The sequence below is a fragment of the Sorex araneus genome, chromosome 2 (genome assembly GCF_027595985.1).
Source record: "Sorex araneus isolate mSorAra2 chromosome 2, mSorAra2.pri, whole genome shotgun sequence".
Lineage (NCBI taxonomy): Eukaryota > Metazoa > Chordata > Mammalia > Eulipotyphla > Soricidae > Sorex > Sorex araneus.
In genome coordinates, this window is record NC_073303.1 from 163,510,230 (window position 1) to 163,534,660 (window position 24,431).

Here is a 24,431-nt window from a genome sequence, read left to right on the forward strand (position 1 = left end):
ATGTGTATTGGCAACATTGCAAGTTAGGTGTCTCAATCCCTGTGCTATTCCTCTCCTCCCAACAAATCATTCTATTATTCTTTTGATAATTATTAGAATAAAAATATTTTCCAAATAATTGTTTAAGCAGATAAGCACTGTTTATTAAATATATATGTTCAGGGTTTTTAATGGATTTTGAGACAATAACATATAAAAATCTTTAAATGTAGTATCTTTGAATTTTTAATACTCTGAGAGTTGCTAGAAATTTCACTTCCCATTTAGAAACTGCACTGCTATGAAAGTCTAAGAACTTGCTTTAGTTTTTTTCTTTGAAATAATTAATATGGCCTATTAGCCATACTAAGAAATTAAAGTCCAAATACATTTCATTAGTAAAACAGGTACAATAATTTATGCTAATTATTTACCCCACAGTGAGTAGGGCATTTGCCTTGCACACAGCCAACCCGGATTCAATTCCTCTGTCTCTCTCGGAGAGCCCGGCAAGCTACCGAGAGTATCCCGCCCATATGGCAGAGCCTGACAAGCTACCTGTGACATATTCGATTGCCAAACACAGTAACAAGTCTCACAATGGAGACGTTACTGGTGCCCGCTTGAGCAAATCAGTGAACAATGAAACAGTACTACAGTGCTACAGTACAATTACTTACCCAAGAAAGATGAAGTGAAAAAGATAAAGTGGTGATGGAATTAAATTAGTATACAAACAGAAAACTTTTGATTCTTTTCTTTATTTTTCCTACTATGTCAAACACCCTATCATTAAGGGATATATCTGTATAATGAACGTTAATGGGGAAGACTACTGAGTCTAATATGTGCTCAGGATTTTCAAAATAAAGTCTCTAACTACAGAGATGTTATCCATTTTTTTAACTTAAATTAGAACTGATTTTCTTAACAATAGATTCAAACAGTTATAATTAGAATACTTTATGTAATATATCCTAACATACAGCAGGGAAAAAATACACTTATTTTAAGTGTAAGTTTCAATAATATACTGGAATTGTGTAAACCCCTAACCAAAAGTGAAAAAAAAAAGTTTAGAGCAAAGAGCATAGTATTTCAGACTATGTGTCTTTGTATGTGTGTAGGTTATACATAAAAAATATTGGGTAGAGTGAAAATAACTACAAACAAGCTATAAAAGCTACAATAATAGCTAATATATTTTTATATTTTGTACAAAATATAATAGCATACTTCCCATAGATTATTTTTCAAATTGGATTTACAGTATGAGAGTTATAAGCATTTACTGTAGAATTTCAATCATCAAATCAGAATGTTGAAAAGAACAAGGATACAGGAAGCAAATGCTACCTTTAGTTCCCCTGTGAGAATTGAAGACTGCTCTTACTCTACTACAGATTGCCATATACTTGTTTTTAAGAAGAAACACACAATAACTGTAGAATGCCAAAATAATTTCAAAGAATTAAGATAATAAGCAGTTATTAAGAACAGGATAATAAGAAAATGATGACACTTCTTTTTCTCTGAGCACTCCTGAATACCCACTCCTCATAATCCACCTACTTCTTGTGTGATTTTGTCAGAAATGAAACATATGTGGTTTGAGAACACACATTATTGATTGAAACTGCCCAAAATAAAAGATGATTGTATTTAATTATATTCATTAGTACTATATGTTTATTTTCTGCTATATAATTTTTTTCAAATGTGAAAGTGGTAATGTTAGCCACAACAAAATTAATAAAAGAAACCTTTCTATCTGCATGCAGAAGTACTCATAATAAACAGATAAAAATTAAGAGTTTAAGATAAACTGTTCTTATATCACAGTAAGTCCCCTCCAACTAGCAGTAAAAAGTGGAGTTAAAATAGCTTTCAAACAATCAGAATATAAACAATAAGTGTATCCTGAGTCTGAATCTTTGCTTAAGAGAACATATGTAGAGAAAACTAATGAACCTATTCAGTTTGGGGCACTTTTCAAAATTAATTTTTTTCCAAATCTTGAAATTCTACAATTAAAAATTATGTATATATGTATGTGTGTATGTGTATACCCTTGCAAAAACCTCACTTATCTATCAGAGCATGTAATGAAATCTAATTTTCTGATTACTTAAAAATATGGGAATACATAATAACTACTCATGGCTAGATATCAAGCTTCAAGACAGCCTAAGTTTGGACACTACCAGATAATGAAGCTCAGTAGATGCTATATAGGTTCTGGGGAAATGGAAATGGAGGCAGAAAGATCTATTTCATCCCTTCCACTAATATATCCACATAATTTTACTTTGGCTGAAAACTAACAAATGCTTGACCTTCGGGGCTCATTCCAATAAACAAAAGCCCAGCATACAGCATACTATATAAAGAGTTTTAAGCATGGCTACTCTATTCAAAGCTTAAGACAAAAATCCCATAGTAACACTTTCCTTTCTATAATTCATAAAATTCATTTATTTATTTGACCTATTTTACAAATAAGTTAAATATACTCTTTCTCTTCCTTTTTTTTTTTAAATTTATTTATTTTTAATTAGAGAATCACCGTGAGGGTACAGTTACAGATTTATACACTTTTGTGCTTATACTTCCCTCATACAAAGTTTGGGAACCCATCCCTTCACCAGTGCCCATTCTCCACCACCCGTAAACCCAGTGTCCCTCCCACCCTCCCCAATCCCATCTCCCCCCCACCCCACCCTGCCACTGTGGCAAGGCATTCCCTTCTGTTTTCTCTCTCTAATTAGCTGTTGTGGTTTGCAATAAAGGTGTTGAGTGGCCACTGTGCTCAGTCTCTAGCCCTCATTCAGCCCGCAACTCCCTTCCCCCACATGGCCTTCGACTACAATGTAGTTGGTGATCGCTTCTCTGAGTTGACCTTTCCCCGGAACGTGAGGCCAGCCTCGAAGCCATGGAGTCAACCTCCTGGTACTTATTTCTACCGTTCTTGGGTGTTAGTCTCCCACTCTGTTATTCTATATACCATAGATGAGTGCAATCTTTCTATGTCTGTCTCTCTCTTTCTGACTCATTTCACTCAGCATGAAACTTTTCATGCCCATCCACTTGACTACAAAATTCTTGACCTCCTTTCTCTTCCTTTTTTAAAATAAAAAATTTCCTCTAAACAAAGGAATAAATTGTGTCACTGTATCACTGTCATCACTGTCATCCCATTGCTCAATGATTTGCTCGAGTGGGCATCAGTAATGTCTCCTATGTGAGACTTGTTACTGTTTTTGGCATATGGAATACACCACGGGTAGCTTGCAAAACTCTGCAACATGGGCAAGATACTCTCAGTAGCTTGCATGTCTCTCCAAGAGGGGTGGAGGAATCAAACCAGGGTCCGCCTATTGTAAGGCAAACACCCTACCCGCTGTGCTATAGCTCCAGCCCAAAGGAATAAACATAATAACACAATGACAAACCCTTGAACTTGGATTACAAAACTGATTAACTAGCAGTGAAGGAAGAGATGTAGGTGACTGAAGATCAGACTGGACGTCCCAGGCCTTTTTGTAGTGATGAGGTACGATAAGTCTGTGTATCAATAGCATAAATTCCAACAATATTGTAACCAAACCTAAACAATAATAATAAAAATAACTTATTTGTCTGAAGGAATTTTTTGTGCAAATGCAGTCACTTAGTTACGCCCATGTTACCTCTTCTGAAGGAATTACAAACTCATATTCCTAATATCAGGATCAGAAAATAAAAATTACATGTAACTGCTGTTCAAACAGTCAACACAAGTAAGGCAAAATTACTGTAGAATAGCACTTAGCTAAACAGCTATTTCTAATTTCTTGGGGTATGATAGGACTTGGTGTATGGAGTTAATCTAACTAGTCTTAGAGAATTTCAACTCTTATATTCTCTAAATTCTTATTTTTCTGGAGTAGTAAGTTTGATACAATTTTAGAGGAGAATATGTGGAATATGAACACCTCAGTCATGCAAACAATTTCAAACAGAACACCAGATATGACTAATTCAAACCCATCCTTTTGAATACTCCAAAAAATCCGAGAATCTCCATTTGGAAGGCACCTCCTGCAATCCTTCTCTTTGTTCTCCTATCACTTTTCTCAGTAGCACTGTAGCTCTGTCTTCAGTCCATTGTTCATCGATTTGCTCGAGCGGGCACCAGTAACATCTCCATTGTGAGACTTGTTGTTACTGTTTTGGCATATCAAATACACCATGCCAGGCTCTGCTGTGCGGGTGGGATATTCTTGGTAGCTTGCCGGGCTCTCTGAGAGGGACAGAGGAGTCAAACCCGGGTGGGCCGCTTGCAAGGCAAACACTCTACCTGCTGTGCTATTTCTCAGTAGCAAAACAAATTTTCCATTGTTCAACATAAAGAAATTTGGCCCTCCTGTTAATGCACATGCCCTCTTTCAAGACTATTTTTTAAATAAAAGAAAGTTATCTACTATGAAGATTTTCCTATTAAGGGATATTTATTTTATTCCAATTCTTCACTTTTATAAATAATGTTAAGAGTAAAATCTCTGCATATGCATTTTGGCCTACCTATATGAATTTTACTAGAATTTAAATTAATGAGAATGGAATTAATAAATCCAACAATATGAAAATATTACATTTAATTCTTACAAAATCTTAGGTGTCATATTGCTTTCTAGGACACTTAACATTATCAAAAGGAATGCCCGGTTTTTGGTGAGAGCATTCTCGGAGGCAATATATATATTAACCTGAAGCCATAACACATTTAGAATATACAGTTAAGTATGATGTGCAAAAATATTCACAAAATTAACTAAGGAAAATATCCTTATATATTCTATAACACTGCAAACTCCTCAAAGTTTATTAAGTGATGAAGTGAGTATCCTTGCTTTCAGCTAGAAATTTGGCCTAAATTCTTACTCAAATTCTTTTCCCCCTTACAATTCATTCCAAATTTGTACCCTAAAGAAAAAGTTTTAGAGCTAGATAATATTAGGTTGCACATGTGTAAGGGTTCAATGCAAAGACAAACCCTAAAAAAAAGTCATATGCACCTACATTTGTGTTGGCGTGGTATCATGTAGCAAACATTTCTGTTTGATTATACATTTCTTTCTCCTTTCTCCCACCTATAAAAAAGGGGATTTCAATTATCTTGTCCTGTCCATCTACTTACTAGGTATCTGGACTGTGGTGATTTACATTAAAACTGGAATGAAAGAAACTCCACTTCAGATTAAGTTACATCACTTATAAATCATCTTTGCCCAGAGAATTTATCACACATATGCATAGAGTACTATTTGAGTGACTGATCAAAAAGCTTTTATTTCCTATTGTCTATTCATAAATGTATGAGGAGGTTTTCATAAATCATATTAGAGGGAGAAAATGATGAGTGAAAATATTTAGAGGTGAAAGTCAATTCTTAAATTCAAACAATAATAAAAATAATTTAATAAAAATGGTCAAATACTCAAAATTAACATGCATAATTAAGAAGTATATAAAATAGGGGCTGGAGAGATAGCACAGCGGGTAGGGCGTTTGCCTTGCACGCGGCCGACCCGGGTTCAAATCCCAGCATCCCATATGGTCCCCTGAGCACGGCCAGGGGTGATTCCTGAGTGCATAGCCAGGAGTAACCCCTGTGCATCGCCAGGTGTGACCCAAAAAGCAAAAAAAAAAAAAAAAAAAAAAAAAGAAGTATATAAAATATTATACAGAATGAAAAGAAAATAATATCATGGCAATTAAAATGAGAATAGCTAAAGAAAAAATAGCCAATGCAAACGACTTATCCACTACTATTACACTGAAATAAAATTAAACGCAAATTTTTAAACTGAAAATGAAATTTTTTAAACTACACTTAAGAGAAAAATCTTGAGCATTAGATGCATAACAAAAATGTTACCAGAAAATGAGTGTCATTTTACTTAATTTTTATAGGACTCATATAAAATCTTCCATGACAGTGATATTACACCAGAAACAGATTTTTTTAATCAAAAAATTCTAATGATAGATGTAGAGAATGTAATCTAAATCATAATATTGTGTGTGTAGGTGTCTGTGGTGGGATGCATAAAAAAAATATAATCTGTCACAACTTGGACATCTAACCAGAAAAATTGTCAATCTACTGTAGTCTAACAAGAGGTCAAATATTCTGACATCCTATGCAAATCACATGGTACACAGAAGTGTTTTCAAATATTATTATGTTTGCCCTGGCACAGAAAAAATAACTATAATGACATGAAAAAAATAATTATTTCCAGGTACATGATTAAAGTAAGAAAATGGTAACATCATTTAGTAATTCCATAAGATTATTTTAGGACAAGGAAAAGGTTTAAACTATATGATTGTAAATATGATAATAAAACAAACCTATATGCAAGCAAAGAGAGCAGTGATATATTAAGTTTATTGACAGATACTAATTTTTTCAAATAATAATTAAAATCAAGTTTATCAAAAGATCTATAATTAATTTTTAATATCACTGTATCACTGTATCACTATATCACTGTCTTCCCGTTGTTCATCGATTCGCTTGAGCGGGCACCAGTAAAGTCTCTATTCGTTCCAACCCTGAGATTTTAGCAGCCTTTCCTTACTTGTCCTTCCAAATGGTGCCATATTGGAGGCTCTTTCAGGCTCAAGGGAATGAGACCCATTATTGTTACTATATTTGGCATTTTTAATATACCTTTAGAGAATACTGAGCTTAAAAATTAGAATATAATTATGATTTAGAAAACAAACTATAGTTTTGGTGCATTTTAACATTAAAATTTGCAAATCTTAATGTCAAAAACTAATCATGGCTAATCTGTTACTGATTTTTCAATGTTTAAAAACAGGTTCTGGCAGTGATTTTTCTCTTTATGTACTTGTATGGAAACACTTCTCAAATACAAAATATAAGAACTATCAAACAGTAATTTAACTAATTTCTCAAGATAGATATTTATTAATGCCAACAACAGTTATAAAACTGCTAAAACAAATATTGAGAAATAGAAAAATAATTATAGTAAAACAAAGAAATATTGAAGCTGTAACAAGAACCAACAAATCAGCTTTAAATCTTTTAAGTTACATACACTGTAAACCATGTTGCTATTGCCAATTTTACCTTCACTTAAATGTAAAATAATCAGTAAGTAATACCAAGCATAATCTGCTATAAATTTAGATTGTGCATTATCTTTAGAAAAATCAGTCATTATTAACAATGTATGAATACATTCATATATACATTCCAGAAGGCAGTTCCAGAAGGTCAAATCTAAATGTTGGATATGGGAGTCTCCCAGTGGACAGTGCCATAATGAAACTGACCAAATCATGCTCAATCAACGGTTTTGCCTGACTGATGTCGATGTCGTCCCAAAATTCTGAATGGGATCAGACCACCATCTCCTTCATGCGAAATTTTACTTCACGGAGCAGGGAGAAAGGGCTGCAAAGTTTAAGAAGAGAACTCCCAGAACGGCCATCAACTGGGAGCTCTTTGGCTCTATTGCAGAAATGTGGAAAGAGACGGTGTTGATAACACCAACAAGGAATACAATCCACTGGTTCATCACCTCCATGACTGTGTGAAGAACACCAAGAGTGAGAAAGCCACAAAAAGACGCCTGTCTTAGAAAACTCGAGCTCATTCGCCAACATGGTTTGGCACGAGCCTCAGGCAATCACAAGCTAATGTCTGAGCTCGCAAAGTTGTGCAAAGAAGCGATAAAGGAAGACCTCAAAGAGAGAACATCAGCAGTGTTTGCTGATGTGACGGAAGCCAGGAAAAGTATTTGTAACGCCCACTTGTCCTTCACCAACTACAAGACCAAGATGACTGCCCTCTGTTGTCCTGATGGATCTATCACATCTTCCAGAAGGGCAATGGAGAGGATTATTCAAGACTTCAACTCGGATCTCTTTGACAGCCACGTCCACCTGCCCACATACCAAATTCCACAGGATGGATATGTTGTTCCCAGCATTCTCCCTTCCGAAATCCAACACGACATTTCTTCAGTAAAGAAGCGTACAATATCCAGTCCAGACAAGGTCAGACCCGAACACCTGAAGAATCTGCCGCCAATACTCATCAATACACTGGCTCAGATCTTTATACCCTGCCTGTCCAAATGAAAGGTTCTGTCCCAATGGAAAACCAGCAGGACTGTCCTGTTGTGCAAGAAGGGAGATATCCACAACATTGGCAACTTTCGCCCAATCTGCCTGTCGTCCATTGTCTACAAGTTGTTCACTTGAGTCATCCTGAATAAAATAGGCTGAACACTAGATGAAGGACAACCATATGAACAAGTTGGGTTCTGAAAGGGATTCAGCACGATCGACCATATTTACATGGTGACCAAGCTCATTGAGGTTTCCCGAGAGTTCAAGATGCCGCTCTGTCTAACGTTCGTTGATTTAAAGAAGGCCTTTGATTTTGTTAAGACTGAAGTGGTTATAGAAGCCCTAGCAAAACAGGGCGTTCAAACTCAGTACATCAGGATCCTGTGAGCTGAATAGAGATACACCACAAGGATCTCACCATTCTACAAATAAGTGATCGACATTAACAGAGGGGTTCAGCAGGCTGATATCATTTCACCAAAACTCTTCAGTGCCACGTTCAAGAATGTCAAGAACGTCATGGAGTGGGAAGGAATGGGGGTGAAGATATACAGTTGGCAACTACACCACCTCCACTTCGCTGATGACATTGTTCTAACACCAAACATTAGCCAAGCGCCATAAATGCTGACCGACTTCGACGGCGAGTGTGGAAAGGTTGGACACAGCTGAATCTCACAAAAACAATGTTGATGAGAAACAGACTAGTTCCTGACGTTCCATTTGCTCTCAACGGAACAAACATCTCTGAATGTAGCAGTTATGTGTACCTAGGTTGAGAACTCATCATGACAAATGACTTGGCACCAGAGCTGCACAGAAGGAAGAGAGCAGCGTTGAATACCTTTAAGAGTGTTGAAGAATTTGCTAAGAGGACAAAGAAACTCCAGCTCCAGGCACATCATTTCGACTCCACCATTCTCCCTGCTAGTAACATATACCTCAGCGACCTGGGCCCTTTGAAAACAGGATGAGAATGCTATTCATGTCTCCCAAAGAGGAATCTCAAGAGCTATGCTTGGAGTATCATGTTTCACTCAAGTGAGAGAAGGAATCCGGCTTTCCAAACTCCATCAAAGATCAGGAATCAGGGACGCTGTCTTGTTTGCCAAGGCATCGAAAATCAGATGTGCCAGACATGTAATGCAATTTGGAGAGGACTGCTGGACTAGAGCTGTTACTGACTGGATTCCACAGGATGTCAAAAGACCGCATGGCTGCTCACCTACGAGATGGTCAGACTTCTTCGTCAAGACCCTGAACTAATGATTTGATGCTCTTTGTGTTCCTGGAGCAAGCAGACAACACTGGGCTACACTAGCACTCGACAGGGACTAATGGAGATGTTACTGGTGACTGCTTGAGCAAACTGATGAACACCAGGATGACAAGTGACAGGTGATACAAGTGATACGAATGTATATGAATTGTTTGGGGGCACATCTGGCTGTTCTCAGGGCTTACTCAGGAATGACTATGGATGGTGCTTGGGAGACCACTCATGGTACTGGAGATTGAACCAGGTCATGTACAGGGTAACTGAATTATCTCCTGTACTTTACCTCTATCCTTTAAATATATTTCTTAATGAGTATGATACATGCCACAGAGACTGACTCACAACCAAAAGAACAAAAACAACCGCTGTTGTCATGGATGTGGGGAGAAAGGAACCCTCCTAAACTGGTGGCAGGAATGCCGACTGGTTTAGCCCTTGAAAACAATATGGTCGCTTCTCAAAAAATTAGAAATTGAGCTATCATTTGACCTAGCAATACCACTCCTGGGAATATACCCCAGAGAGGCAAAAAAGTATGGTCAAAGTGACATTTGCACCTGTATGTTCATCTGTTCATCGCAACACAGTTTACAATAGCCAGAATCTGGAAAAAAACTGAATGCCCGAGAACAGATGACTGGTTAAAGAAACTTTGGTACATCTACACAATGGAATACTATGCAGCTTTTAGAAAACATGAAGTCATGAAATTTCCATATAAGTGGATCAACATGGAAAGTATCATGTTGAGTGAAATGAGTCAGAAAGAAAGAGACAGACACAGAAAGATTGCACTCATATGTGGAATATAAAGTAGCAGAGAGGTATGAGCTAGCAATGATGCAACCTCTGGCAGAAAACCCTCTGTACTTAGTCACTAAAATACAGAAATCTAGAACATCGTGGCCGCTATTGTGGCCACTCAACCTCATATCTCTTCATTCTCAGCAATGGAAAACAAATTATCAAATGCTTCCTTTCCAGCAGGTCCGAATCTGGGGGGTGGGGTGGGAAACTCCAAACAATAATCGTGAGTTTTTTGTTTGTATGTAATCAAAGTAAAGAGAAAGTAAAGTGAAATTTATCAGCTACACAGGCGGGGTGGGGGGCTGGAGGGCGGGGGCTTTGGGGGGAGGTTTACCGTGGTTCTTGGTGGTAGAATATATGCACTGGTGAAGGGATGGGTGTTCAAGCATTATGTAACTGAGTCTTAAGCCTAAAACCTTTGTAACTTTCCACATGGTGATTCAATAAATAAATAAATAATTTTCATTAAAAATCCAATTTCATACCACTTATATAAACAGAAATTGCGTTCAATAGGCTAAATGCACACTACATATTCAGGAGATCTGGTTGGATCCCTGACACCTCGTAGTCCCCTGGGTGCTGCTTTAGGGACAGAGCCAGGATTAGTACTAATCCTGATTATGATTGAGGAGCACTTTCTCTCACAATGAAAGTTCTAGCCTCAACTAATACTCATTTTTTAATGTGCATGCTGATTCTTTTAGTCATTAAGTGCAGAACTTTAAGTTGAAAGTAAATTAAAAATTGAGGTCTCTGGAACAACCGTTCATTGTAATTCTCTTATCTTCATGTATTTATGATGATGAATCCTAACAAATGTGACATTCATTACCATTTTCAATATGTAAGTCATTTTTTTAAAAAAATTCTATATTATTTCCTTTGCTATAGTACTGGAGCAACAGCACAGTGGATAGAGCATTTGCTTGCACACGGCCGACCTGGGTTCATTCCTCCGTCCCTCTCAGAGAGCCTGACAAGCTACTGAGAGTATCCTGCCCTCACAGCAGAGCCTGGCAAGCTACTTGTGGCATATTTGATATGCCAAAAACAGTAAAAGCAAGTCTCACAATGGAGATGTTACTGGTGCCCGCCTGAGCAAATCGATGAACAAATGTATGACAGTGCTACAGTGCTACTATACTACTCATTTATATCTAGCATATCTCTTCAATTTTGTAACTTTGTCCTTATGATTGTGATCAATTTTTACTTACTCTTCAGCATTCACACAAAGTCATGACCAATGTGTGATCATGACACTTATCTCTAATACTAACATTTAAAGATCAACCTTTAAAACTAACTTAAAAAAAATATTTTCACTGGGCCATGGGGGCTAGGGGATTGGCCATAACCAGAGGTGCTCAGGGCTTACTCCTGGGTCTGTTCTCAGGAATCATAGCTGGCAGTACTCACTAGACCATATGCTCTGCCAGGGAAGAAACTGGGCATAGCTGTATGCAAGACAAGTTCTTTAACCCTTGCACTATCTCTCCAGCCCTAAAGATTCTTTCTTAAATTTTAATTCTGTATAGCTGGCTATAAGGAGTTCTTATACACTTTAAAAAGCAAAATCAGAAGCTATCAAACATTTTAATAAACTTCTTGAGATACAGGTTTCCTAATCTATCATTGTCACTGTCATTGTCATCCTGTTGCTCATCGATTTGCTCGAGCAGGCACCAGTAAAGTCTCCATAGTGAGACTTGTTATTACTGTTTTTGGCATATCGAGTACGCCACGAGTAGCTTGCCAGGCTTTGCCATGCAGGCGAGGTACTCTCCATAGCTTGCCGGACTCTCCAAGAGGGGCAGAGGAATTGAACCAGGGTCTTATTTTGTAATACTGCAAAATAGTAAGTATACTATAGCACCATATTTTAATAGCATCATAAAATAAAATTGGAGCACTTTTTACTTTAAATAACATAACACTATCCTATGTTATTAATATACACCTATAAAATATTTTTCTATTTACATATAAAAATTAATTGCTATTCTCAGTATTGTGAGCATATAAAATAGTCAAAGTAACACTGAGCTTTCCTTGTTAAAAGTTATACTATGCAAAACTCTTTCTGGTTATTGTGCTCCGTATTTTGTTGAGGGATTATACTAATTGCTAAGATGTGGACCAATGTATAAATTTTGTTTAAACTATACAAAAATTTAAAACCCTGAGAATTCTTTTAAATGCATATCTATATTTTATTTCCTAAAGAAAAACATAGTATCTTATAATAATGGTACCTGGATAATCAATTTTCAATGATTATATCTGAATTTCAATTGATGGAATTTTATATACTTTAAACAAAATAAACAAAATAACTTCTGTGATGAAGTCACTTTTGTAATTGATGCCTTCGATCATCAAAGACAGGTAACTTTAAACAAGATTATCTTCCTAATTTTCTTTTTTTAATTTTTTATTATTGAATCACTGTGAGGTACAGTTACAGACTTACAAACTTTTGTGCTTGTGTTTCAGTTATACAATTCTTGAGTACCCATCTCTCCACCAGTGCCCATTCTCCACCACCAATGATTCCATTATCCCTCCCACCCCGCCAACCTTGAGGATTTTGGACAACTAACTCTACCTGCTTATTTTTCCAAATAGTTTGTCATATTTAATAGCAACTAATTATTTTCATTTGTGCTTACAATAAATATTAACTATATAATTCAGATGCAGAAGGAAAGTGAAAGGCAATTTTAGGATTTTATTTTTAAGGTTTTAGATAAGAGTGTTTATTATCTATGGACAATTTTATACATAAAAAATATGAGATCTAATTCAGATTACTTTAAATATATATCAAGAGAAGCTCACTAATCAAATAGATTCCTTGCTGAAAAAGTTACATAGTAAAGCTATTTTTTTTCCTTCTTTTTCTTTCAGTTTGATATGCTTATCTGGCACATTATATTTAAAAAATAAACTTCATGTATTATATTTTTTAAAAATCTGAGTTATCAATGTTTTAGAGTAATTTAGTAGCCTCAATATGTAGTTTTCTAATTATACATTTTATTTTATTATCAAGGTTGATGTACTACCTGTAAACCAAATAAGGAAAATATTTCTGATTTAAAAGTAAAAAAAATGTGACCAATATGAAATTTCACTAAAGTTTTGAGGAGTCATTTATGTAAGTTTCAGATAATTATTGCTAATGCAATACTTGCTTATTTCCTTGCACACAAGTATTTTTATTAATGTGCTCAAAAATATATTTATATATATTTAATTATCACTGTTAGACAACTTTCTAAATAGTTGTTTTTTTAATCATGACAAGAGGTTTTTCTCATTCCAAATATTATATCAATGTACAATCTAATGCACTTTGCTTTTTAAGCAATGCAATACAGCACAGTCAGTTTAGTAAAAATAAGTGTATTCTACTATTATAATAAAATTAATATACTATGCATACGGTATTCATATCTGTTATACCTTTATCAGTTTTAAAAGTTCACAAAAATACCTAACATTACAAGCGCAAAATAATAGATTACTAAATTCCATCTCTTGAATATATAGTTTCTAAGAAGATATTAAACTGTCTATGATAGAAAATTATGACTCTTATAACTGAAGTTATGAAATAAAATAGATGAGAAGCAATGAATTTTAGATTATGTCAACCAAGTACAAGTCATCAAGCAAGACAAAGACTACAGGACTCAGCAATATCCGGGAAAGCAGCTAACTATATTGTTTCTGAACCTGAGCTGAAAATATTTTCATCACAATTCTTCTTAAAACTCAGTTAAAACTTATCATTGAAGCTATTTGGTACTGGAAACTTGTATATTCAGCATGAATTATATTAATTAACAATTAGCCTATCTTAAATACACCATAATAACGTAGTCTAATTTAAGCATATGAATCAAAGCTCTCCCACATATCAGCCCATGAAAAGTCATAATGTGAATTTTTCCCCACACAATTATTTGAAAGCTGTGTTTGCTTTCTTTCCAGTTAAACAAACTGAATACACATTCTTACACAAAAATAACTCAACTGGGGCTGCAGTGATAGCACAGAGGGTAGGGCGTTTGCCTTGCACACGGCCGACCTGGGTTCAATTCCCAGAATCCCATATGGTTCCCTGAACACTGCCAGGAGTAATTCCTGAGTGCAGAGCCAGGAGGAACCCATGTGCATTTCCAGGTGTGACCCAAAAAACAAAAAAAATGAATAAATAATTCAAGAATATTTTCTATAAAAATGAAAAATAAAAATTTAATATTAATGTTAAGCACTTACATCTATTTCTCTATAAGAATAAGATGGTCCCATAAATCCTACCTACAAAATATATTTCAAATCCATCATTCTCATTTTCATTATCCTCCCTCTAGGCCAGGCTATCCTAATTCTGATAATTCTACCATAATACTGAACAAGAGCACGAAACTCTTAATTTGGCTCTTGCCATTTTACATAATCTTTTTGCTTCGTTCATTTGACACCATTAAGATTTTTCAATAGCTTCCAAGTTTAGCCAGATTACTAAATCTCAACTCCTTACCATGATCTGTTTCCAATCATACTAAACTCATTTTTTAAAAAACAAACTTGGTTTTCCAAAGCTGAGCTTATTTCCCTTAAAGGTCTTTCCCTGAGTATTTTCCTCTACTTAGAATGTACTCCCTACTATGTGCAATAATTCTTTCTCTTCTTTGAGAATATGGCATAAATATCACCTCATAAGATTGCCTTTTCCAAATATACTGTTTAACAGGTCCCTCTGTAATTCTCTATTCCCATGCCTGTTATTTCTTTCTTCACAGAATTTCTAGTAGCTTTGCTTTTTCAATCATCTAGCGTTTTCAGTCTCCCTGACTAAAGTGTCATAAGGGTACAGATAATTGTCTTAACATCCTGTTTTATTCTATAACCTGAATATTATACCTAAAAAACAAATTAAAATAAGGTAAAGGTGTAAATAATGCAATTTTCCTTTCTAAAGAAATGACATTCTAGTGAAATCAGAACACCATATCCAACTACCAAAATACTATAGATATAACATATCCAACTATATCACATACTTCAAATCCTCTTTTAAGTTTAGTTTGCATGATTTACAATTGTCAACATGACATGTTTTGGCTACTTAAGTCTATCATGTTAACTCAATCTCTATTATATTTATACCCTCAAGAAAAGTTGAGTTCAAAGGACAATGAAGAAACTTCCATTACTGTTAGAATTTACTTGATGTACAAGTAAAACAAAATCTTTTCTAATAACATTTGGGACAAATGAGCCATGTAGGGAATAGTACTCATGTGAGAAAAGAAAGAGATTAATTGCAAAAGAGTGTTGGTAAAATAAAATACAATAGACTGATGCCGCCTTTTATACTTAAGTAGATTTACTAAAAATGATACCTAAAGAAATCTATTCAAATATTTTTCTTAATATTTAATTCTGTATCATAAAAGCAGCCCAAAGTCCTTAAAGGTTAAAAATATTAATAGATATATTCAATAACTTATCTTGTAAAATAAAACATGCACTTTCCTTTTAGGAAAATCCAAATAAAACTACTTCTTTGGGGCTGGAGCATAGCACAGTGGGTAGGGCATTTGCCTTGCACGTGGCCAACACGGGTTCAAATCCCAGCATCCCATATGGTTCCCTGAGCACCGACAGGAGTAATTCCTGTGTGCAGAGCCAGGAGTAATTCCTGTGCATGGCCGGGATTACAAAAAGCAAAAAAAAAAAATTTAAAATAAACTGCTTTATTCAAGTTTCTATGTGTTTAAAGAAAGCATGAATAAAATTGTATGATTTTGATGCAAGAATAAGTTTTTCGAAATGGTCTAATTCCAAATCCAGATTACACAATATCTAGATAATGATGACACATCAATATTAGTAACATTTTATCTCTTTAAATCTTAAAGATTAATAAAAACTTAGTAGCGACATATTCCAATTTGCAGTGTGTATAAAGAAACTATTTTGCATACTCTTCTTAACAAGAACATTAACAAGAACATGTACAATTAAAATCTCTTGCTTTACACTATGTAGTTTATCTCTGAAAACAAATTTCATTGAAATGAAAGGCCCTTAAAAATATTCTTTGCAAATTCTTTAATTAACCATTAATTAATACTTTCAGTACTTTAATTTTGAATTTTTTAAAAATGTTTCAATTCCTCCCTTTCTATATGAAAAGCTTTAAGCTTTAGTCTTTGAGTGGTACTTAACAGTAGTTTCACTAATGTTAGGCCATACATTATATTAAATACATAATTTTCTGCTTAGGTATGTTCACGTATATTAGCATACAATTCTGGATTTTACACAGTTTATTTAAATTAATGAAATTAATAAAAGTTTTTAGGTAAACTACTATTTAACTTATATATTTTATTTGTTACTTATCAGAGTAAAAATAACATTTCATAAAATTTAAGTAATTAAATAAATTCATGACACTTATATCCACACATTAGTGAACTAGTAAGATACAATTAATTATTTTTGGATAACCTGAAAGTTGCATCAACTTTTTTGGCTCACAAAAGACCTATTTCATAATATAGAATAAATTTAAAGTGAAAACCTGGTAGCTACTATTCACTGTATTTGATATACTTGCATATTACATAGGAAATAAGACTGCAATATATCAATCTAAATGTCCAATATAATAATAAAAGTTAATAATCATAATGCTAAAGGAAGCAAATCTATGAAAAGTCAGACTGATTATTTTGTCTTTATAGTGCACAACTTCGTAGTCTGTTAAAACATAAGATACTTCTCTTAGTCCAGTTACTCTTCATACCATCTGAAGTCCATGTCAAAAATTAGTTAACTTTTCTATCATTACCAACATTTTAGCGTAAATATCGAAAACTAGTAGGAGCCAAGAGGGTGATTCTATTCATTTTAACCATAGGGGTTTTCATATCATTCTTAATAGTAAAGTTATATCAAAATTTAATTTGAATATTCTAATCAAAAGGCAAATTTTATTACAATGAAATTTTACCTTACAAAAAATTACACTTAAAATATGAATTTCATTCAATTGTAAGAAGAAAAGTTACTAGAAAATAAATCCTTGAAATTAAACATCATTTATATTACAGATACTTCGGTGTATAAAATCTCTTAAATTTTACATTAATCATTTTATATTACTTAATACTATAATTCTCCAATGTTCCAAAGTTTAAATATAAGATAAATTTTGATTAATGGTATTAATGAAACTATAAGAAAATATTCGCAAATGTTCATAATAATGTTTTGAAATACATTTCATTAGTTTCACGATGTCAGTATTCAAAAGGTATTCAATTTCTAGTCAATATGATTTTAGACTATATTTTTAAGAGTAATAATTTGCTTCTGATAAAAATGTCAGACACAATTTCCTTAATTGTCTATTGAAAAACTTGTTTAGATTTTATACAACTTAGCCTTCAGAGTATTTCATTTACAAGAGTCTTATACACACTGATTTTAGTATGTTAACATAAATTCAGTTTTAGTGGGATATCATTAAAGACAGGGTACTTCAAAGCTTATTCCTACTTAACTGATTGGTAAGCGATGTAATGCTCACTCACTAATATTAACCTGATAACTAATTACATTCACTTTGTAAATATTTTATGTAAAATGACTTTAAAAGTATGGAAAAGTTATTAGAACAAAGACATATTACTATAAAATGTTAACCAGTAACTCCTCTATGACCTTAAGTCTAACCTAAAAATCTGAAAGGTCATACCCTCAACTGCTGATACATTGATAAATGACAGTTTAGTCATTAGGAGAACTAGGCGTGTTTTATTTATTTATCTACCTGTGTCCATAACCAGTGTGCTTATGTATCATAGATGGTCGGGGTAAATTATTGCAGGGGAATTATTAAATATTTGGAGTTAACTTGACTCTCAAGGCACACATCCCTTTTGTAGCCCTAACTTCTAACATAATTACAATATGTCTTACATTTTAATTATTAAAAATTGTTTCATTCTTCACAATAAAATAAAAATATGTTATTTCCGCGCTCTATCTTCACAGAGTAGAATATTTTATCCCTTTGATATTGACTGTCCATAGCCTATTTTTTAAAAAGTGAGGGGTGTATAGACAGCCAGAGGAGAGAAGTTACCATGTGATACAATTTTTAAAGGCAGGACATTTACGTATAATTCTCTAAATTTACAAGTAATTCTTTAAATTTATACTTAATAATTGTAAATTGACAGACAAAAAAAGTAATGATTAGGAAAACAGGCCAAAATAACAAGCATATACATGAAAAAAACTGGATATTAATTCTCATATTTATAATAACCATGTTTATGCCAAAAATATTTTCCTTTCAGTGCTACTTCACCAAAAAAAAAGTGTAAGTTAAATTTATTCTGAGTTCCATTCCTATATGGTCAAAATTACATTAAGATGTTATGCGCTATGCGCAAATATTAAAAAGGCATATATGTTTTATATTTCATATATGTGGAGGGGTTGAACAGTAACTACAACTGAAGTTTAATATCTGAAGATATTTTAAAAGTGAAAGCTAACAGGAGACATTGGTGGTCATCACTTTGCCAATTAGAGCATCCAGCCAGGTGCATGCTGGAAAACTTTTAGTTGTTACTTAAAGAGATTTTGATAATGCAGGTAAGATTTTTGACAGATTCTAAATATTTCCAGTAGAAAATCAACAGGATCTGTCCCATAACGAACAGAGAGAAAGAAAATACTGCCCCAATTCGAAACGCTTCCCATTTGGTAAAGCGGACTTGGACTTTTCTCACGCTCTTCGTCTTCACTACACCACTTCATCTGCAGAAGCAAACTGTCCCTTCAGAAGCCTTCATGAATGGGAGCTGGACAACTTGGACATTGAGACTTTCGCTCCCTTGTCCCCCACCCACCCTGCAGCAGCAAGAGAGGGAGCGCCGCGGAGGGAAAAAAGAAAATTCCCTGTGCATCGGCAGAGGAATAATTTTCAACAAGTCTATGCTCAGTCTGGGGCAAGAGAGCAGACTGAGAGCGGACCCCAAGGTTTCCGGAGGCAAAGGGTGGGCCTTAGGTCACTGGGTAGCAATCTGCTTCACCCCGATGCATGCGGGTGTATCTACCCAGCTATGCGCGACCACCACAGTCCCCCTGCAGCCCGTGTCCCAAACCCTGACCGCCCCCCCAGTGCAGACCGCTCGGCGGACAGCGCTCCCGGAGCCGCCAGCCGGGCCCCCCCAAAGCTGCTGGTCTTCGCGCATCCCTCTAAACCTTGGAAGCAATAGACAGAACAGTTCCCGAGGTCGCCGGTCGGGTGTTCTACTGTCCCCCCCGTGTGGCGAGCCCGAGACCTCTAACCCGGGACGAAGTTACCTGCCGACAGCGACCCAAAAGCACCGAGCCCTCCCCACCCCAACACCTCTGCCTCCCCCCCCCGCCCCACCACTCCCCGATAACCCCAGAGCCCGACCCGTCCCTTACCTTGGTTACTGGAGACGTGACTGCAGTCGCCGGGCCACGCCGTCAGCAGGGGCAAGAAGAAGCCCAATTGGAAAAGAAATTCCCGGACTTCGCAGCCCCCCATGACGCCGGGCAGCTCTCGCGTCCTCCCGGTTACAGAAAAGTGACAGCAGCGCAGCCAGGTGTTCCGCCGAGGGAAGAGGTCCGCGTCCACCTCTTCTTCCTCCTCCTCCTCCTCCGCCGCCGCCTCTTCCTCCTCCGGGGGTGTCCCGGGGCGCCCCTCGCGCGAGGCCCCGGGAGCAGGGCACGAAGGTCCAGGCTGGCCCGGGTGCCGGCGCCGCCGCGTCGGAGGAGGACGCTGCCCGCGGCGCCGGGGAGCTCCGGGCGGCTGGAGGCGAGCGGAGTCGCATCCACCGCCGTGTCCCGCTCGCGCGAGGACTCCTCACTCGGGCTCGGGAGGGCGCGCGCGCAGGAGCGAGCGGGGGGCGGGGGGCGCGGGCGGGGCGGGGCCGCGCGGGGTGGCCGGGGTGTGTGTGTGTGGTGTGTGTGTGTGTCCGGGGGAGGGGGGGTTGTCGGGGACACCCAGGTGCGGCCGTGCGGCCCCGAGCGCCTCGCGGGAGTCCCAGCGGGCGCGGGCGGAGTCCGAGCGGACACGGCGCTGGCGGCGGCCCAGGGGCGCTGGGGCCGCGGGAACTTTCCCCGGGCCGGGCCGCGGGAGGACGCCGGGCGCGGGAGGCGGAGGCGCGGGCTGGGCGAGGCGCTCGGCGCCCTCAGCCCCGGGCCGCGGGGGTCGCGACCGTCTCCCGGAGCGCCGCCGACCCCTGACACGCGGCGGCGCGGGCCTGGCGCTCGGGGCCGGCCAGCCGGACCGCCGGCAGCTCCGCGACCCCACCGAGTGCCCCCAGCACTTGGCTCTCCATGTCGCCGCGGCCGCGCTGAGCGAGGGGCGAGTTCGGGCTACGGCATCCCGGACGACGCCTCCCTGGCACTTCTCCGCGACGCGTCTCTCTCTGCGCCGCCTGGCTTCGGGGCGGGCTGGCGGCGCGGGTCGCACCCCCGCCGGCGCCCCCGGGCGAGCGCCTCCCGGGGAGTCCCGAGTCCTGTGGAAGCGGCGGCGGCGGCGGCGGCGGCTTCTGAGAGTCCCAGCAGGTTGCTCGCGGGCAGGTGCCGCGCGCCCAGGCTCACTCCAGGTCTTCGCGGCGCGGCGGGGACTTTCGGGGTCGAGGTCACGACCCGGTCGTCCACCCTCCCCCCCACCCCAACCCCGCGCTCGAGGGCTCCCGGCTTCTGGGGAGTCCGGAGGAGCCGCGGCGCGGCGGCGTCGGAGCACGCGGGGCTGCCCCTTGCGCGGCGCCCGGAGCGCGGCTGCCGCTGGATCTCCGGCGCCCGCCGCCCTCTCGCGGGGCCCGGCGCGGGCTCGCTCGGCTGCGTCGGAAGCCCCCGGGCGGGGACTTGGTGGGGGGCGTCGCGGCTCTGGCCCCACAGGCGGGACGATTCCACCCCCCCACCCGCGCGCACCCCGGGGAGAGGGGCTCGGCGTCGTGCAGCCTGGCGCGCTCGACCCCCGTGCGGAGGGGGCGCCCCGGGGCCGGGCTGGAGTTGTCCGCCGGCGCGCGACTGCAGCCGGCTGGGCGCTAGGGGGGGATCGTGGACAACTAAAAGCCGCTGCCGCGCGCCGGCCGAGGCAGCTTCGGGCACCCAAGGAGGGAAAGAGGTGGCAGAGTCTCAGCCCCAACTTCGGCGGTGAAGGGCGCGCCGAGGAGCCCGGTGCAGGAGAAGGGGCGTTCTGCAACGCTTGGCACCTCCTGGCTGGTCCCCTCACTGTTTCCCCTCCCGAAGGCACCTGGGCTCTCGGAGTCAGGGACCGCGGGAGAAGCCTGCCTGGAAACTGCGAGCGTTTGGAAACACTTGGGGAGGGAAAACGACCCGAGAAGGGCGGCACGCTCTAGGCTAAGCGATGTTTTCCTGCTGGGGGTGCAGAGGACTAAAGGGCTCAGGCAGAGGTGGGGTGGGGGGCACAGCAGAGGGACGCAGACCCGGGGTGCAGGAAGGGGCCGAGGGACAGCGGGCGCCCTTTGCAGATTTCCCGCAGAGGAAGGGCCCCCTCTTCACCCCCTCGGTCGCGCCTCCCCGCCGCGATGTCCCTGTCATTTAGGGTCGCGGAAGGGGGTTTCAGTCACCGCCTTGGCAGGGGTTGCCGAGAGCAGAGGGGAGGGTGGGCGCGTGTCACTGGGCTGCGTGCAGAGAAACGTGAACGCCAGAGGGTTTGAGGACGCGAGGCAGGTTTCCCATTGGTGACTGTACTTGCACGCTCGTCGCTAACACGAGCACGGCTTCGCCTTAAAGGTGACCCGGCCAGGGAGAGGCTGTGCAGATCTCTTTTGGGGGCTGGGGATCGGGGGCGGGGAGGGACTCAGCGGGGAGTTTAGAGATGGGAACCCAAGCTGTTGCTGCTAATGATCGTTATTAACACGTTCCTTGGTAGTCATTGACCCCCGTTGGGTATTCACCGGAGCAGGGTGGAACTCACACACAAAAGTGAAAGAAATGCTTGATTTCCTCGAAATCATTATGACTAAATATTCCCAAGAGGAATTTCACGATTCGTTGTTTATTGCTGTTTTAATTCAACTACCTTATAGACGTTACATATGTATAGAATCATAGTAATATACCGAAGGACCTATTTCCATAAACCTTGTTTATAGTTAGGTTTGAATTTTAAAACGTTGACACGCGGTGAATAGTTTTACAGACTTCACTCACTCAACAAGGGGGAAATTGTGTTCGAAACTTGTTCACTCCTTTCAAATGCCTGAAGTAAGACCATGGTCCGATTAACTGAGGGAAAATACCATTTATCTCACAAATGTAAACCTATTTCTATCTAATTTTCATGTTAATATTTCCACTTGCAAAGAGATGATTTTAAGTGAGATGTCACTAGAAAGATTTGAACTTTAAAAAAAAAACTTTCGCTAAAATATTTTTTAAAAAACGATTTTTATTAAATGTTGCTGCTTTGCTTGAGTGAGAATACATTATAAATGAAAGAATTTTTTAAAAAGTGAGGCTAGAAGACTATAGTTCTGACAGAGGGAAAAAAGGGAAAAAGACAAAAAGAGAAAGAGAAAGAGCAATAAAGAAGGGGGAAACTAAGGTTTGTCACTATAACTCATAAATCCTGGCACAATATCTGCAACAGAGCTATTTACTTCAGATTAACAATCACAAGTTTGTTAAAATGGATTTTTATCATTGTACTTGAACGAACCTATTAATTTATGAACCTATTAATTTACTTTTTTTTTTCTTTCAGCAAGTCACTCAAGCCTGACCTACTATTACTTACCAAGTCAGAAAATTGATAATCATACTGACTGTAGAGTTTTTTGGTAATTAAAATTAATTGTAATATTTTCTCAATAATAAAATAAGAAATGCTTCTTTTGTTTAGATGCAGTCTAATAATGTCTAGAAGATAGTGACCTCAACAAAGAAAATGAATTAAAATATAATTATCACTTCCTTTGTGATGAGATTCCATGTATTTGACATGATTATGTTACAAAACATGATAGTAAATGTGGTTATACACATACATGTTCTTCATATACTCTGTACACTTACAATGTGTGTATTCATTCTCATTCTCAAATATTTTTTGTATTCTTATGTGTGAATTATTCCTTTTACTCAGAATATTTAATGACAATATAAATACAAAAACTTGTTTATCAAGCTAACTTTTTATTTGAAATACATTTATGCTATCTTCTGTGAGCCTGAAGCAACTGCACTGAAGAGAAATGTAGGTCCTTGTTGATTTTCGGTAGGGTTGATATATTTGCTGACATGTGACAGCTTCAAAATTATAAGCCACTCAATGAACCAGATGCAATATTCATGTAGATTTATCTGCACTTGTCTGTTTGAATCATACCCGCATTCAGAAAAGCATTCATGTCTCATTTTTCAGTACAATATAGTTCAGAATTCCATTGTATTCTCAGACCACTGTTTTTCATGATATATGTGGTTTGGACTCAGGTAAGAATGATTATATTTTTAATAAAGAATATCTGACACTAAATGTTAGCCTAATCGTTCATTTGTAGTAAAAAAAAATACTGTTAACAAACAATGTTTGCTTTCTAAATTGATGAAAGGAGGAGACACTTAGGGTTCAATTAATTCTGTTGAAGGGGAAAAAAAAGTATTCTAATCAGAGCAATGGTTAATACTCAACATGTTTCAAGGATTTAAAAAGTCTTAAGTATTTTATTCTGGTAGAAGAGTAAATTAACCCATTTATATCTGCAATTTTCATTCCCTAAGATCAAGGCAAAAGCTACATAAGTAAAAAGAGTGTTGATCCTCAGATTTTTAAAATATCAGGTATTAAAATAGTATAATTTTTAATATAACATTTTTTCTTTAAGATAAAATTGGGGCGTAATATAGAATTATTGTTACATAGACAGACGTAGACGTATAACAGCATATAGCAGTATTGTCCTATCATTAAATGTGTAATTAAAATAATCAATTGTATGTTTTAGAATGGATAGCTAAAGTCAAAAATATGATCAGAAGAAAAACTCATTCCAGGAATTTCTTTTAAGATTAGAAGATAGATTATTTTTTCTGAAAAAAAGACAGTGTATCTTATTGTAGCATCAGAATATTAACTTTAAAAAACTCACAAAGAAAA

At 38.4% G+C, this 24,431-nt stretch overlaps 1 protein-coding gene across 1 annotated transcript in view; it reads right to left on the reverse strand.

Moving 5' to 3' along the window:
* Nucleotides 1–20,127, reverse strand: part of EPHA6 (EPH receptor A6) — a 970,410-nt gene extending 950,283 nt beyond the window's left edge. The window contains 2 exon segments of the mRNA XM_055129205.1: nucleotides 19,739–20,045; nucleotides 20,047–20,127. Coding sequence (XP_054985180.1) covers nucleotides 19,739–20,045; nucleotides 20,047–20,127 — 388 coding nt within the window.
* Nucleotides 20,128–24,431: the final 4,304 nt, after the last annotated feature.